At 38.9% G+C, this 17290-nt stretch overlaps 1 protein-coding gene across 1 annotated transcript in view; it reads right to left on the reverse strand.

Annotated features, from left to right (window-relative positions):
- Positions 1 to 17290, reverse strand: part of RABGAP1L (RAB GTPase activating protein 1 like) — a 177205-nt gene that overhangs the window by 77488 nt on the left and 82427 nt on the right. The window contains exon 13 of the mRNA XM_088524459.1: positions 1834 to 1947. Within this exon, the coding sequence (XP_088380585.1) occupies positions 1834 to 1947 (114 nt within the window). The remainder of the gene's footprint in view (positions 1 to 1833; positions 1948 to 17290) is intronic.

The following is a 17290-nucleotide window of genomic DNA, read 5'->3' on the forward strand; positions in this document are numbered from 1 at the left end:
ATAGACTAAGATTTTCTCCTTCTAGAGCATGCTCTCAAATCATGGAATAGTTGTCACATATCTTCTACAAATTCTTTCTGGGTTAGAAAATGTTATCTTGAATTCTGGACACAGTAATCAAAATCAAGAGCAGCTGCATCTACTGTGAAATGCTGAGACACCTGAATCATGTTACTCCTACATCAGATTCATCTAATATCCCCTTGCCCTCTTTATTAAGAAGCATACCCTTTATTTATAGCCCTTTTTCTGTCATCCACAAATTTTTATCTTTTTTTTTTTTTTTGCTTTCTTTCAAGTGATTAATATAAATGCAGCAAATAAATTTTATTTTTGTTTGAAAACGTTTATTCAGTGCTGATAATGAGAGACTTTCCAGCTAGCTACTTTTTAATTCTTTAATGTATAGCTTGTTCGTCTTCTAACTTGTCTAGCGGTTACAATTCTTACACAGCATCAGACCAAATGATCTACAGAATTTGGAAAAAAATTACTTTCACCCAACCTGTATTTTTTTTTTTAAATAGCTTGTCAAAATCTATTTTCAATAAACCCATATGTATTCATTATAATATATTTTCACATTTAATCCTTGATAAAGCTGAAAGCCATTCCATCATTTTTCATTTAACTGATATCAGACTGACAAGCCAATAATTACCTGCATTGTCCTAGTTATTTTTGTTAAAGATTGACATGAGAACATTTTTCTCATAACCCTCATAAACACCTTTTGTGTTCAAAGATTTGAACCAATTATATTGATTTCACACTAAAGTCCTTTATGCTCCTTATTTATTTCATTTTTCTAATGCGAATTACCTCGGATAATGAATTCAACAATATCTAAAAAAGCAGCTATATTTAACAGGTATCCAATTATTGCTTGAACAGGAGACTATCACCACAGTATATATCTGGAGAACAGCAGTATGTATTATCATGCCCCAAAGGCAGGACACTGTTTACTGAATTCTTCTGGCTTTCCTGCTTGTTATTGACAATTCCATCTCACAGACATCTATCTGCCTATTAATCCATTGGAGGAGAGTAATAAGGAAAAGAAGAGAAGTTGCTTTAAAAAAAAAAAAAAAGAGAGAGAGAGAGAGAGAAAGAGAGAGAGAGAAAGAGAGAGAGAGAGAGAGAGAGAGGATGATGGATAAAGCCACAATCAAAACCTACAATCGGCAGCAGTGGAACCCGTATCTAGCTGCAATGTTCTTTCTGCCTTTCTCCTTAGCAACATGCCTGTCTGTATAACTGAGCCCAAGCTGTTCCTTAATACCTCAGCTCTCTCATCTGCAAAGTGGGGGGAAAAAAAAAAAAATACAGATATTCCTTCATAAGAGCTTATCTGAGAGCTATGATTGTAAAGTTATACATACACATTGTAAAAAGATCAGCTAATCTATTCTCTAAGTAATTATCTCAGAGGGGCTTCCTTAACCTTACTGCAGCACACTCTGGGGGCTGCTTTTTCTCTGAAGCTTCTGCTGGGGGAAAAAAAAAAAAGGAAAAAAAAAAAAGGAAAAAAAAAAAAAAAAAGGAAAAAAAAAAAAAAGAGTTCAGCAGCTTCACATACCTTCCGAAACAGACCTTAGACATCAACCACCCCATTAGTAAAGCTAGCATGAGCCTCGACTTCTGATATGCATCTTGAGATATGAAATTTAGTACCGCAGAAAAACTACAGCCTTTGCATACAACCTAAATAAAGCTTTAAAATCCTACTGAGTAGTGTTTTGGATCAGAACACGTTTACGGGGGTGGGGGGGGAAGAGAAGATAGTCTTAGAAAAATATGGAATACTAAAATCCAGAGTACTGACTGTACCTTACAGATTTTGTATAGAGATTCCTGACCGTCTCCTTCTGTATCTTTAAAATAATCATGTGCTGGAAACGTGCGATGAATATCTCGGGTAATGACACTCTCCTGAGCAGAATCCTGTGAAGAGAAGAAAAAATCCACAGCATTAGCCTGCAAGCAATATAATTAAACACACAGAATACAAAATTCTACATGCAGTCAACATGGATACATTAGATAACTGCTTTACTGACTCATCCTCCAAAAATGCGTTTGTGAAGAAACTGAAAAACCTCTAGTTTCAACTGCAGCAATAAACTGCTTAACAACGTGGCATGCTTGCTGTCCTTTGGGCTCACAGTCCAACTTTAAAACTCATAGGAATCGAGTAGTTATTTAACCACAGTTGCTTTTTTTTCCCCCTACAGAACACATGCTTACACTATTTTTGTGAAAGCAAAAAAAAAAAGAAAATTAGACTCTACCTTTCCGGTAACCTCAGAGGTACCAATTTTCAAAATATATCAATCTACCAGAAAAATAGTGTTGATTACAAATTAGAACTATTACTTGGAAATGTCAAAGTTTACCACTGAGTGTTCTTTAAAAGAACAAAACGAGAGGAAAAAAAAAAAAAAAAACGTAGTAGCGCTCCACAGTCAGAGAAACCCCATGTATTTCCTTGCTAGCAGAACATCTCCAACTCGGTTACATTTTCACATTGATCAGTTCAGGTGGTGCCCAAGCAGAGGTGCTGAAAGCCATTTTAGAGGGGCTGAGGTACCCCAGCCTGACAAGCAGCTGCTACTGCAGGACTCAAGTCTCCTTTAAGTGCTGCATCATCTCTGTAACCTCCATATGGACAATTTGCACAACCAAAGACACTTAAAATGACACTAGATGCCAATGTTTAGGCAACTGAATTGCTCCCTAGACATACTTACCTCTGTTCATAAGGAATAAATTGCTCGGAATGCTATTACTTTATAAAGATATTGGAAATGGTTGTAATCAGAGGGACTTTCCTCTGTGTATGTGAACAAACTGCCGGGGTTACATCTACAAAGACAACTCAAATTATCTTTAGTTACAATTACTCTCAGTGTGTGAGAGTATCTTTAGATTGGTAAATGTCAAACACCGCTTTTCTCTATTACTTCTATAAGCCTAATAGAAAATAAAAAAAATAGAACCCTCACATGTGACCTAAAACAGAAAATAAATCCTCTGCAAGTACTTTGGCCTTGAAAACAAAGAAAACATTTGTTATATAAACAGACTGGAGACAGCTACCAGGGGCACCTCCAAAGTCTAGGTGGTTTCTTGCTCAGGTCCATGTTTGCTCAGGCTCTTTACCATAAACGTTCTCTGACTGGTGTCCTAATTCCCACTTGCTTTGCTTCTGCTAAGGAAAGGAAGACTGCTACAGAAAGGAAAGCTTCCTTTCTTCTTCTACTGGACTGATCTTTTTTAATGGACTACCCAAGCACTGTTGGAGAAAACAATCACACTTTTGTGCTGAATCTTTTCATCAGGTTCCCATCACAATTTTCAGGATATCTAAACATCATGTAACTATTAACAACTGAAACTAAGCACACAGTCTAAACAGCATGCAACAAAATAAAGAATAAAAAACTAAGTAATGAGTAGTTTGCTAACCAGGGTTCTTTAATAAGCATTTTGATTTCCATGGCTTTCAAACACATGGGAACCTAAGTAATTGCAATATTCTTCTCTTACACTGATCTACCAATTGTGCTACGTATTATGAAATGTCTTAAATGCAATTTAAGATCGAGGGCTAGAAAACATTTACTGAGTCCATTTAAAAATCTCTTAAATTTCCAACAGCAGCCAATAAAACCAGATCAAGTAGAAATTCAATTCAATACTGATTGAGACGATCCAGCTTCTGAACTCATATTGCAGACTACCATTGAGTGACCTCATATTAACCTCAGCCAAGCTCAGCCTGAAAACAGAACTATGTTAGAAATATTTCAGGAAAAATGATCTGGCATCACAGACATTTTACACAGCTCTAAACCCTTACAAAGAGGGTCACTGTCTCATACATAAAGATTTCTAGTTTCTCTTCAAAACATTATTGGACACAGCCTACCCTAATCCATGCACGTTCTCTACCCAAGAATGGGAGGCAAATTCTAGAAGGGGATTCAGGTAGGATTAAGTCACCTCAGAGCTTACACTCCAAGGGATTTGAATACAAACCAACAAAAAAAAGAAAATACAGATTTCCAAAATCATGTTGTAATGTTGGATCTTGCAACGCATTAGTAACACTCTGTCCAAAATATCCTTTTCAAGTGTTACAGTTCTTGATTAATCTCAAAAAAAGAGTACAGCATGTATTTGAGTGTGCAAAGCCTTACAAGGTAGATACACATTTTGGTATAAGACCTAAATGCAAATTCATTTTTTCTAAGTTAAAAAGAGCCAGAAGTAGAGCTGACTTACAGCATTATTAAGAATAGATGTTTCTGAAATGCTAGAGAAAAACAATTAAATGATCCCCCAATAAAATCAAGGCTAAAAGATAAGACAAAGAGCCTATTCTGAAAAAACAGCATTCATCTCAAATCCATAAACTCATGCGCTACCCAAGATAGCAAAGGGGCCTAGAGTGAAAATCAGTGCACAGCAACATTGTAAAATATATGAAAAATATTTTAGTAGAGTTCCTACATATTTCCAAATAAATTTGTTTACTGCCCTGCTCCCAGGATCATCCCATCAGATCAGGTTCTAGTTATTCAAACAGAAGTTTCTAGAAGATTTTTATTCTGCTGAAAGTTGTGATTAGTTAATTATTCATGACAAAAGACAACAAAAGGATCTAGTGAGGATGCGGGCATAGGATGTCAGAAGACAGACTTTGTTGGATTTTCAAATACAGAAAATCATGTTAAAAGAAAAATTAAAGTTAGGGCTCAAGGCACTCAAGAACTAAAGGGAAATCTTTGTGTGTGCACACATTATAAACTACTTTTAAGCAAGAACATTTCACACATGCTCCAAAAAGACCGCTGGCTCATTTATTGTCCTGAACAAACCCCTTCTGGAGATGAGCTAGGGTTACGCAGTAGGAGAGACTCCTGTTAAGTAGCATCTTGCTTCCTTTGCCTCAAGAAATTGTGGATAAGCATGGTAGGAAGCAGAACAGTGCAGCAGAAGAAAGAAAAATCTCATGGGCCACAACATCTCAGTGCTGTCACTTAAGGTACAGATTCTCTCCTTGTCTCTGCCCAAAAGTTTCTGTATGAAAACAGAAAAGCCTTTTAAATAAAATATTTCTTAAGTGGTCAGCTGAGTGCCTTGTATTATATTTCTGCCTGTATTGAAAGCCTGCACTTCATATAGAGAAATGCAGAGCTTCTTACAGTCGCAACTAAATGAAGCTGGAGTTTTGCTTTAGAAGTTTTATGTGAATACTGCTAAAAATAATAAATCAGGTCACAGGTGTTTCAAACTTGGCAGCCAAACTTAGCAGTACTTCTGACCTCAATCTCCTTGTGCTCCATTTCCCTGGTTAATAATAATTCCTCTTCTCAGTAGGGTGTTATGAAAATCAATTAACATCTGAAGCACTGAAATACTGTCGTGATAAGTCCTGTAGAAATGCCAAAGAGGAAAATAACAACTTCATCCTCAATCCTGGTCTGAATAGTACGTAGTAAGGGCATGAGGCCACACAGCGAAAACATAAGAAAGAAAAATAAAAATCTACTCATTAGATAACCACTACTCATTCTGCACAAAGCAAGGCATGGATGCTGTGAAGAAACCAAAACCCCAGGACTGCGTGCCATTAAAACTGTATCATTATGCATATAGGTAAGTAATTTTCATATTGAACTTATTAACTTAAGGTCAGTAATCTTACTAAAGGTCCTTCAAGTTTGGTTTTACCATCCATATGTTACAAACAAAACCAGGATTTGTATATGCTGAAAAGTTAGTACCAACCTATCTTACTGGATACATTAAAAGGTCTGTGAAGTTCAAACAGCTGATTTGTCAACAAATTGCCTCATCTCTGCTTCATCCTTTCACCACCAAAAAATAACTGATTTTAGATTCCCAAGAAAACCAAGAAAAAAAAAAAGCCGTTTTTAGCATCCAAAAATGTCACAACAGAAATCTAGTTTGTCATGTTCCTTTAGGATACTGCAGTGTTTCTATACACGCTATAGCAAGCGAGCTGCTGAGGCACCACAGTTGGTCACCGCTGCCCTTCAGAGAGGCCAGGCCCGGGCAGACGGGCTGCGCAGCCGCCTCCGTGCACCATGTGGAAAAGCCTCAGCTGCTGCCAGGGGGAACCAGAGCTACCTGCAGTAGATCTCTGCTGCTTAATCCTGAAAAGGCTGCAGATATAAACAACGGCTTCTCAAGTGGATGCTGCTAGGTATTGTGATATATATTATTGCAACTTCCTTATTTTGTTCCTTGAAGTTCCTATATATACATATATATATATATATATATATTTATATATATATAAAACGTGGCTTTACTGAAATAGAAAAAGAGAGCAATAGTAACCTTATATTTTCTAGAGGACAATTAAAGCTAGGCAGCAAACACAAAATATACAAAATAGATGAGGTCAGGCAGAACAGGCTGGAAAGGAACTGGGTAACCAGCAGTTCCCCAGCTCTTACCATGGGCCTCCCAAACTCCTGCCTGCAGTGAAACCTGCCAGTAAATGTACTCGCATGTCATCACGCCCTTCCTCTCATTGCTTCCTATAGGCATTATCACCCTCACAGTATGTGTGCAATCCAGCACAATATCCCAGGGACCATATCAACCAGTATTTCAAATAAAATCAGTAGGTATTCCTTTTACAAACCTTAAATAAAAACTGTTTGGCCCATGCTCAGTTCTCCTGCAGCATTTTTGTACTACTTACCTTGTAGTTTGGTTCAGCCCTTTTCTATAAATAGCTTTTCTCTCAACCATCATCAACTCATATTCAGCTGAGAGCAAACAATACTCTAAGAGTACTCATTAGCAGAAAAATAGAGAGAGGATTACTTGAGAGGTGTTTTTTTTTTTTTTTTTTAAACAGCAGTTACATACTAAGACATTTAAAGTGAAAACAGTGTTTTAAAAGTTAGTTCACTGAAGCCCTGATGAATTGAACTTGGTAAATCCTGCACATGGAACCAGACATCGCCTGCAATCACATGAGCTTCCATTCCTCTCAATTTGTTTTTGACTTGTGCAGGCAGCTCTTCATACCCCCAATTCTGATCAACTCCCAAGTCAGGATCCTCAGGAAAGCATCTACTACAGTTGAAACCCAGGTGAAAGCCAACACAAAATTACCCAGCACTTCTAAATACTTATTTCTTCAATTATCACACAGCTTGCAGGTAGGAACACTAATCCTTTTAGACACACTACAACTGGAATCGAATTGGCAAGTTGGGCATTATACAGCCTATTACTACTTCTATGGTTCTCAAGGATATCGGAAGAGAAGTTAATTTTGAACTATTGCTGTATTTCTTGCAACATTTAAATTAATCTTATAACTGCTCAGGAGCAGAAGATGACCTGGTGAGGTCAAACCAATCAGACATCCAGCATGAGGTTCTGAACCTTCCCAAAATCCAGTGACGATCATTTTTAATTGTGAGATAACTAGGCAAGAGAGGTTTGAAGCTGCAGAACATAACTCCTCCAAGCTTCTTAAAGACTGCACAGAATAGAAGACTAATCTTACGATAATAAGACTTGCTGATACAAATATTAATCTATAAGTGACCATAAAAACCTAAGTGATGGTGTGATGGTGATCCATACAGGAAAAGTAGAAAGAGCTTAGATCTTAACTAAACTGAGCCATCCTTCAACAACAGACCAGATGACATTTTTCTGTAAAAATTCACAGCAATATTGGATCAGATAGGAACCTTAGAGTTCTGTATACATTGCACATTCTCAAAAACAAATACCTCTAACCTTTACTAACTTGGTGTTTTATTTTTCATTTCCCTTCTCTGTATACCTGCCTTCTCTTATATACTATTTATACATCATTCATAGCCCTTCCTTTGTCATGCTCTTTCCAACAGCTGTTCTCAAATGAAAAATGCCACCTCTGCTGCCAGGAAAGATGGTCAACCTTTGAACGCACTGGCTCCATTTTTTGCCCTTGCCATAGTGTGCTAGGAATTCAGTTAGGCTTAAGCAGTTATTTTTAAAGCTCCTCCGTTTCACACAAGAGATAAGGAGCATTGCGCATGAGCACATGAATCTGTTTCTTACAGATGATGTATGCTTTGCTATGAACAGCCTCGTGCATATATTTTTATTTATACCAGTATTCAGTTTTATTGCATTTTAGGGTTTAGTTGGGCCACACAAGCTTTGCTAAATACACACAAGCTTTTGCCACAAGATCCAATTAAAAAAACCACACCACTAAAAATTGAAAGATAAAGGATTTAGGCCCAGGTTCTTCTCATTGTTTCTAATAGCTACTACTTAGAAATCCTGGCCTCTGTAGAGTTCATGGAAGCACTGTACACCCAATAAAAGGCATGTTTCACCAATGCTCCCTTCTTCTCCCTCTTCCCTTTCTTTCCCCCACCTCCTTCACCCACCCTCGAAACTAGTATGGACACTACCTAATGAGAAAAGCAAAAATCTAATTCATAGATTTATCCGTTTAGCAAGTTGGGTTTTTTTCCAAGGGTCTTCTGTTTTAATGGGTTATCAATACAGTGTTTCTTCTGTTAGACACACATATGTATTTGTAAAGGATAAAAATACCTCTTGCAGTTAAATCACAACTGAAAATTCAAATGTTTATGACTCTAGCACCACCTCACTGGGTAAATTCTGCAAGCACCTTGGGCCTGCTGCTGCAAGCAATACTTGACTTCATTATCATCAGATGGATGTGAAAAACTCAAATGAAACTGCAGAAAATGACTAAGGTAGCACAACTGAATCTTTGACTCCAATTCATCTACTTTAACTGATGGTGTTATGAAACATAAATCAATTTTTATCAAGTGCCTTAAACCTTCATCACAGTAAGCGTAAAAAAAAAAAAATCTCCACAGTTGCTGCTCAAAGAAACGTCTGCTTTTAAAGTAAACTTTGTAAATAAAAGTGGAACTTAAGAGATTAGTTTACCACATTGTCACCAAACAACTAGCTGTCTATCTAGTCAGGGTCTCTTCATCATGCTGCTGCAAATTCTGAAAATAAACCTACTTTTGGAAATCAAAAGATGAGATGATCACTGTAACTGCTCTGCATAAGATTCCCAGAAAGTGTTGCCCTCCAGAGAGCTGGTTGATTTTTCATCTGCAGTTGAGCGTCTCCAGCTCTACAAAACAATCCTAACCATGTTCATAGCTACATGGGTGCCTCCTAATGCACCCTCACCCTTAGCATCTGTATTGCTTGCTGCTAGTAAAATATTAATATAAAAAGAAAACGCTGTAATACCAAGTAGGTTTATCTGGTTTGTGTTTTCACTGTTTCTGAGGGATAACAAGGAAGAGGTATCTTGAAGACACAGATCACGATTTGCCAAAACATTTATTTTTAACATATTTCTTAAGCTTGTAGTTCCTAAAGCACATCTATTATTTCTTGAGAAAGGAAACATTTATCCCTAGTTTTTGTTAACTATGCAATTTTTCCAATGTTGACAGAAATACTTCAGCAAGAGCTCCGGTCAATTGAAACATTTCCAATAAGTAGAAACACCTAATCAGTTACTCCCAGATCCTCTCCATGACGGCAGCTACATAATTCAAGCAATCACTTGATATCTTCGATGCTTTTCCATCAGTATTTACCATAACAACATTGCTTTTACATATTCTTTACTGGAAATGTTGCCATGTTATTCCAAAGAATGTAATTTTTGAAACACTCTTCTTCCCGACCCATTAAGATCAACACCACCACTATAGAAAAGGATCATCAAATTACAGAGATGATGCAATGACAGGAATAGAAGAAACGAGGGGGGAGGAAGAAGGGGGAAGGGGAAAGAAATCACACAAAGGGAACCATGATTCAGAGTCAGTCTCCTCCATTCCTTATGTAAGAAACCCACAGAGTGGTGGTTGTGTTGACTTGACAGAGTTACACATCATTCAGCACTGACATCGAATGAGAAGAATGAAGACTCAAGCTCTTTCAGTTGTTGGGAGTAAAATGTCAACATCATTTTGCATCTTGATCTTTACTTTACCCTTGGAAAGCAGTGCACTGCAGCAGATGCACACCACTTGGATGAGGGAAAAGGATGGCAGCAGGAGGATGTGCTTTTCATCCCTGCTTCTGTCAGACCCTGTTTGATTTCCGCACATACACAATAGTCCATATTAATGCCTATGTATCAAGTGCCTTATCCATAAGCCTAAAAGGGTAATATCCATAAATAAGCAATTAACATATGTTAAGCATTTTTATTCCTAAAATTGAAATCATTGTGGAGGTGGTAGAATATTGCACTGATGAGCAAAGTTATACAATGCTTGTATATCATGGTCTATAAGGTTTTATTCTATTCTGTTTGATGCTTATTTTAAAAAGAAAAATTTATTAAAAGCTCTTCATCTACAGTTTGGATGACCCTTTGGAAATATTTCCTCCCCAGACCTTTCTCAGTCTGTCAGACAGTTGCAGAGAGCCGCCAAACCCACGGTCACCCAAGCCCCTGCCGAGCAAGAGTTGGCACCGTGAGCAGCCTGAATTTGCTGAGACACATCCTCGCCACAAGCAAGACCCTAAGTCCCTCTCAACAGCAGGGAGAACGTTGCACACTGCAAAGAGATGGGCCATGCTCTAGATTTTGGCTTGTAACTGGGATCTACGGAGCTGGGTGGGAATCATCAAGAGGCTTCATTTTTTTTTTTTTTTTCCTGCTACATTTTGGCTTTATACCTATTTGAAATTCACTCCAGATTCTGCGTCACCAGAGATTCGGATCAATACAGTACTGACACTAGAAAGTATTAACCTGGTCACATAGGGATGTAAAAAAAAGCCCACCAGAAAGCACAAAGACAACACACAGCACAAAAAAAAAATTCCTAACTTAGTTTCCAAGGCCTATCAGTTTTATTATATGCTAATTCCCATTATACCTAAACGTACTTCTCCAGCACATTGTATCAGGGTGCATAGGAATAAGCAGGCACCAGCTGAATCCTCTCCTTAGAGGGAAGCAAGGGCGCTTACATCCAGCTCCTGCTTCCCGCTCCCTCTGGCTTACCCTAGCTGTTCTGATGATGGTGGTGGTTGTGGGAGCACACAGGTAGTGCCACCACTTCAATGAATCCCTCTTATCCAAATTTCTGGATATTCAAAGCAAAGCAAACAAGATCTGGGACACTCTGTGTATATTTGCCACGAAAGAACAAAATTAGAAGTTGTTTAAACATGAAAATCCTAAGCAGCCCAAAGCTGCCCTTCTTGGCACCTCTGACAGGTCTGCAGCTGAGAAGGTAGCACATCAAACAGAAAACCTTCCCCATCCAGCAACAGGGAGCAACCAGGACACATAAGGGAGCAGCTACTTTCATCAGGAAAAGACAGCACAGAACCCAGCTTAATATGAGCTGTCTGGCACAGAGGAATACAAATATATATGAAATAAAATATAAGAAACTACAAAAGAAAAAAACACCATGAGACATCACTTGCTTTTAAAGCTACAGAAGTACAGGCCATGCAGTTTAACTCATGGTTCAGTTACATTCCCTGTTATGGCAATGGTATATTAAGAGCTGGAAGCTATGTAACATTTAAGTACAGCTAAATTAAGAGGCAGTTTAAAACAAACTAAAATGCAAAACAGCTGTAGTAAAGTCAAGCATATTTTCTTAAAATACACTTCAAGGGTGACCATCAATTAAATATAATTTTATAATTTGGGGGTTTTATTCAGTTTTGCTTGATCATTATAGCTGACAAAATCATTTTTCCATTTTTATTAATAAGGCTGTTCGTATATACACATCCATTGCCATGCACAGAGCCCTACTCTGAGCCCTGTCAGCCTGGAGAAAAGACTGAGTCCAACTACCTGAGGGGAGAACGTAAAGAGGATGGGGTCAAACTCCTCTCTGTGGTGGCCAGTGACAGAACAAGTGGTAACTGGTACAGATTAAAACACAGGAAGTTCCACCTTCATGTGAGGAAGAACTTTTTTACTGTGAGGGTGACAGAGCCCTGGAACAGGCTGCCTAAAAAGGTTGTGGCATCTCCTTCTCTGGAGATCTTCAAAACCCAGACACAACCCTGTGCCACGTGCTCTGGTTGTCCCTGCTTGAGGAGGGGGGTTAAACTAGATGATCTCTAGAGGTGCTTCCCAACCTCAACCATTCTGGGATTCTGTGAAGACACAAAACTCGCCTGTCAAAACCTCATTACATGCTACTAAGGAGGTCCCAAAAACTCCACATTTGAATCCCTCGGCCTGCAGGAAGGGCTTGGACTCCTCCCTGCAGCTTGGAGGGCAACTGAGATGCCATCCAAGCCAAGTGCCTTGCTGTCCTTCCTGCACATGTAGCTACATGTACAAACCATGTGATTTCATAGGAGACGAGCAGTCCATAGCAGGGCTCGACACAGTACTGGTAAATGAAAACAGAAAAGTGACTTAGTAACTTCCCTATCACCATAGCCTTTTCACCTCCAAGAGGATCTTTATGTACATGTATATATATATTTATTTGGTAGTAGGCAGTAGTAGTAAATCCAAGGCTCCCAGCACTGATGTATGGCGGCAAAGCCCCAAGCTCCCTGGCATAAGGCTCAGCAGGTCCAGCTGCATCACAGCATCCCTGGAAACTGTGGGGCCACCTCAAGACTGCTAACAAAATCAACTCATCAGAAGTGACGGTTAATTTTTGGCACTTGATTACCTGAGCAAGCAAGACTGAAGCAAACATTGCACACACTGCAATGCTCTAATCTGGATACTCCCAGGTACTCCTGAAAAAAATGCAGGTTAAAAATGCTTAATCTTGCTTTCCTTATCGTGTACTTCCTGACAAGCATCACTATCTTGCATTCTGCTTCACTTCTGGAAGAGATTCCCTATTTACTTGACCACAGTTGACCTACAAGTCCAGTTTATGGTGTTTTAACAGCGTGGTTGACACTTCTACCACCATGAACTATCATTAAGCAGCAAACTGAAGGAAATATTAACTGAAAAATCCTTTTAAAAATAAAGACATCCTCCTACTTGTTCTGAGTCTATCTGCAACATCACACATCCACTCATACATCCATTTCCATCCAAATATACATAACACTCAAACTTATATCGTCACACAGTATTTATATTTTTTTCTATTTTCAGAGTGTTTCTTCTGGAATACTTCTAAGTCTTCTAGGTACCCACGGCTTTACAGATCAATCGCCTACAAGACAAGATACAACCAAGTTTTGAGTTTTTCAAGTTGCAAAGTTTCATCCAGAAGGTGAAAAGCGATTTTCAGCTCTGTCTTAAAACAGAATACCATAAGTTTTACAAAAATGACAGTATCACCAAAAGGGAAGTGCCAACACACAGGCTAGCTAACATTTTCCGCTTAGAAAAGATGTCTAATTGAATGAACACACAGAAGGCAAGCAACTCCAAGCACATTAGTTTATTGTATTTGCAAAATCTGGAGTCTTCCAACAGAGCTTGCTGCACCGTGGTTAGCTGTTTGGCAACAAGTGACTTCAAATCATATCACTCCAGCTAAGTCTGGGTAGGAGATGCTCTCTCCTCTGTGGAGGAGTCCCATATTTTACACCGGCATATTAAAATCTCCATGTGCTTTGAGACATGTTCACTAGCAGGAAGCAGCACTAGAAGGTACATTCTTGGTAAGGATCTTCACATTAAAGAGAAAAAAAAAAAAAAAAAAAAAAAGCCTCTCCAAAAAGCTTTATTTCTATGACCCATAAGGGGAATCCTACCTGAACTACCACATCACCTAAGGCACCGCATTCTTAAAAAATAATAATAAAAAAGAATAATTACCTTAACCGACAAACATTGACCAGTTTGGCAAGTTGGGCATTAGCAACAGAAAGTCTCATCACAGCATTCCCATTCTCAAGATCAAGACCAAAAGTTACATTTGCTATTATAGGAAACTGAGTTGAAGTCTCTGAGGGAGAGACTAAGCAGAAAAAATAGATTAACATCTGTCTATATAAATGTCTGTCAAACAACAACATAAAAGATGGAAAAATACTATATAAAAATAGAGCTTATTCTAAACAATCTGGTACAAAGTTTTCCATTAAATATCAGCTGCTTTTTCTACAAAGAATCAGTAACTAAACACAGATTGCTATTTATAGGCAAAACAAAAATGTATGTCCAGGAAACACCTGGAGTCCCTCATTCCCTGGCTCTGTATAGCACTCTTCAGCATGACAACTGCCATTTTTCCAAGTTTTCTCTAAATGGGAAGATATTTTACCTACAAGGTGTGCAAAAAATATTTTATCTTACTCCTAATCTCTTAGGAAACTATTGGAAGACTACAGCAATCTGTTAATAATAAAAATTTAAATAAATAAATAGCAAAATAGGACATGCCTCAGACTAAGCTAGGGAGCCATCTACTTAATAGACGATGCTAGCTTTAATGCTGGAAAAGCTTTTATCTAGCTTTTAAACAGTGTGAAAAAAACCCTTAACTTTATCTTGAAAATATATAGTGGGACTGTGGCTACATGAAAGTTCATAGTCCAGTATTTTTAGTTCAGCTTTTTTTTTTTTTTCCCCCCTCTCCTTTTCCTTTGGAAAAAGGACAAATCACAGAAGTTCAGCCAGCAGACAGATTTTAAACCCACTCTTACTGCTTTCCTCTGGCAAAATTTGTGGTTTCCAAAGAAAGCAGTGACAAAATGACACAGCATTCTGGACAATCTGGAAGCCAGGGTCACTTACAAATTTAAAATTAAATGACATTGGAGGAAAAAAAAAAAAAAAAAGTGTCAGGTAGGTCAGGTTCCAGGTTTGAAAAGCCCCAGGGACCTGGCAATCTAATGGAATACAAAAATGGTCAAAAATTATTTACCTTGTAACGCTTGGCATATTCTGCAGTTTGAACTCCAGCAAGCACATGTTGGGCTAGGTGACAATGAGGTTTTGTCCTTTGGCTTTCTTTTTTAGATCCCACCACGATGCAGCTATGAGTCAAACCATTCATTTATAGGAGAAAGGCAGGTGATTTGCTAGTTCAGATTGCCACTAATACTCAGGCCCACCAGAGAATTAAGTAATTCACATTTTAGACTATCATTACATATGTAACAACACACTATTTTTCTTTGAAATGAAAATAAATGTGCCAACCATCATTGCAAAAGTCAAAGGGGACACCACCGTAATCAGACATCTCCTCTTCACAGAAGAGAACATTCATTAAAACAGATTTTGTTTAGTTTGAAACACAGAACGTCTTGTAGTTCTCCTTGATCCACCTCCTCCTGCTAAGTGTATGTTCTTTAACGTATGAAAACAAAACAAAATACTAACATGCAAAACACTAACTTAGAAGGAGAATTTGTCCATTTGCAAATCACACAAGAGCGTATATCCTTCTTAGTCACCCTGGATATGTCACATGTTGCAGTTTCAGAGAAGAAACATGCATAATGCATACAACTTCAAACAAAACGGCTTTTGCTTTGGACTGTTTTTCCCCAGTGCGCCATTTTAAGAAAGAAGCACAACCCACTACAAAAGGGCAATACATTAAATTTGCAGCAAGATCTTTTATTTGTCTTTGAAATTATTCATTATGAACAATCGCTGCGAGTGTCACCCTCATCCATTATTAATGCGCAGATATGGGGAGAAAACCAGAGAAAACCAGTACTGGAGAGCTCTCAAAGTAAGGATGAAAATACTCACTAATGACACTATCCTGCGTTAAAGTAACTCCAGCAATCACTGCCATGAGCACAGCAGTAAAGCAGGAACCAGGCTCACTGTTTATAGGTCATCAAGGAGCAAACTCAGATAGCAGACAAAAATGTGACATTTTAAGTACACTACATGCATAGTTTAAATTCAGGCTGGAGTGCACTATTCTCACAGCATTTGCAAATTAAATATACTTCTCATCAAAGATGTTTTTCACACTGCATTTGTTAGATTACTGAGGAATGCATCAGTGATTTTTGAGTGACACACAAGCATTTCTGAAGGCTTGCAAAAAAAATGCAGAGCACTTGATTGTTAATTTATAGACCAATAATTTTTTTTTTTTTTTTACATTTACTATTTATAGTCAAAATAGCTCCTGCAGAGAGAAGCAGAGAAGCTCCTGCAAAAAGAGGGGCCAGGGTGACAGCTGGAGCCCCTGCACCGCCCGGCACATCCAGCACTGCAAAGCACCCGGCCGGCTCCCGCAGCGCTCCTGCCCCTGCGGCAATGCAGAGATGCGGGAATGGCCGGGCACAGGTCAGGGCTGGCACCGTTTCAGTTCACAATGAAAACTGAAAGGGAGAGAACCCACAGCCTCATGCAAGAAGGCCAGCAGAACCTGGGATTTCTTTTTTACTTATTACTAAATTGGACACCGAATTGCTCATTTCCCCCCCACCTCCACTGTCCTCTAAATAAAGTGGTAACACACTGCTGTATTTCGCAGTTTTGAAAATACACTGAAACCAAAAATGCTTGAGACCTTACAAAGAAATCAAGAGGCAACCATTCAGGCACACGAGATCAAAATATCCCGCTTGGATGCAGTCCTGTTCCACGTGCTCTAGGTGTCCCTGCGTATGCAGGGGGGTTGGACTAGATGATCTCTAGAGGTCCCTTCCAACCCTAAGCATTCTATGATTCTATGATTCTATGAAAATATGGCCAAAGGTTCCATGGCAAGTCAGCTGAAGCCAACCACGACAGGCTCAGCTCCAGTGAGCAGCACTGCCGCCAAGGCACCTCTGCATGAAGGCACCCGAAGTGAGAGGCCGATGCACCGTGAGGGAGCAGGAGCTCAGAGCACACATCTACAGGCGTCTTGCCTGGCCCCAGTTAAAGCTTGGTACCACATAGTACTCGTGGGCACATGCAGGAAGCTTCACAAAAAAAAAAAAAAAAAGAAATGCAGCACTCGTTAGCATTCGAATTCACGCATGGCACATACCTAGCAGAAGTGCTGATAATGAGATGGGTGACATTTCACTTTACTGGCAGCTGCAGCATTAAAATCTTCATGCTCGAGGGTCAGAGAGGGATGAGGAAAACGTGAGGGATGATGAAGCAGATTTAGCGTGTCAAAGCAACGTGTTGGGGCACCACTCAATCCAGAACTAAGAGGGGCATTTTCTTCAGGTTGTCTTTAACTCTTTAAAACTGCGAAGGGTCTCACGAAAGGCAAGGTTAAATATTCACAGGAAGCCAGAACTAGCGCCCAGCTTGCAGTCAGAATCAAAGGCAACAGCAGCA

This window comes from Tinamus guttatus, unplaced genomic scaffold (genome assembly GCF_059628265.1).
Source record: "Tinamus guttatus ecotype Peru unplaced genomic scaffold, ASM5962826v1 Tinamus_guttatus_pri_ptg000211l, whole genome shotgun sequence".
NCBI classification, from domain to species: Eukaryota; Metazoa; Chordata; class Aves; order Tinamiformes; family Tinamidae; genus Tinamus; species Tinamus guttatus.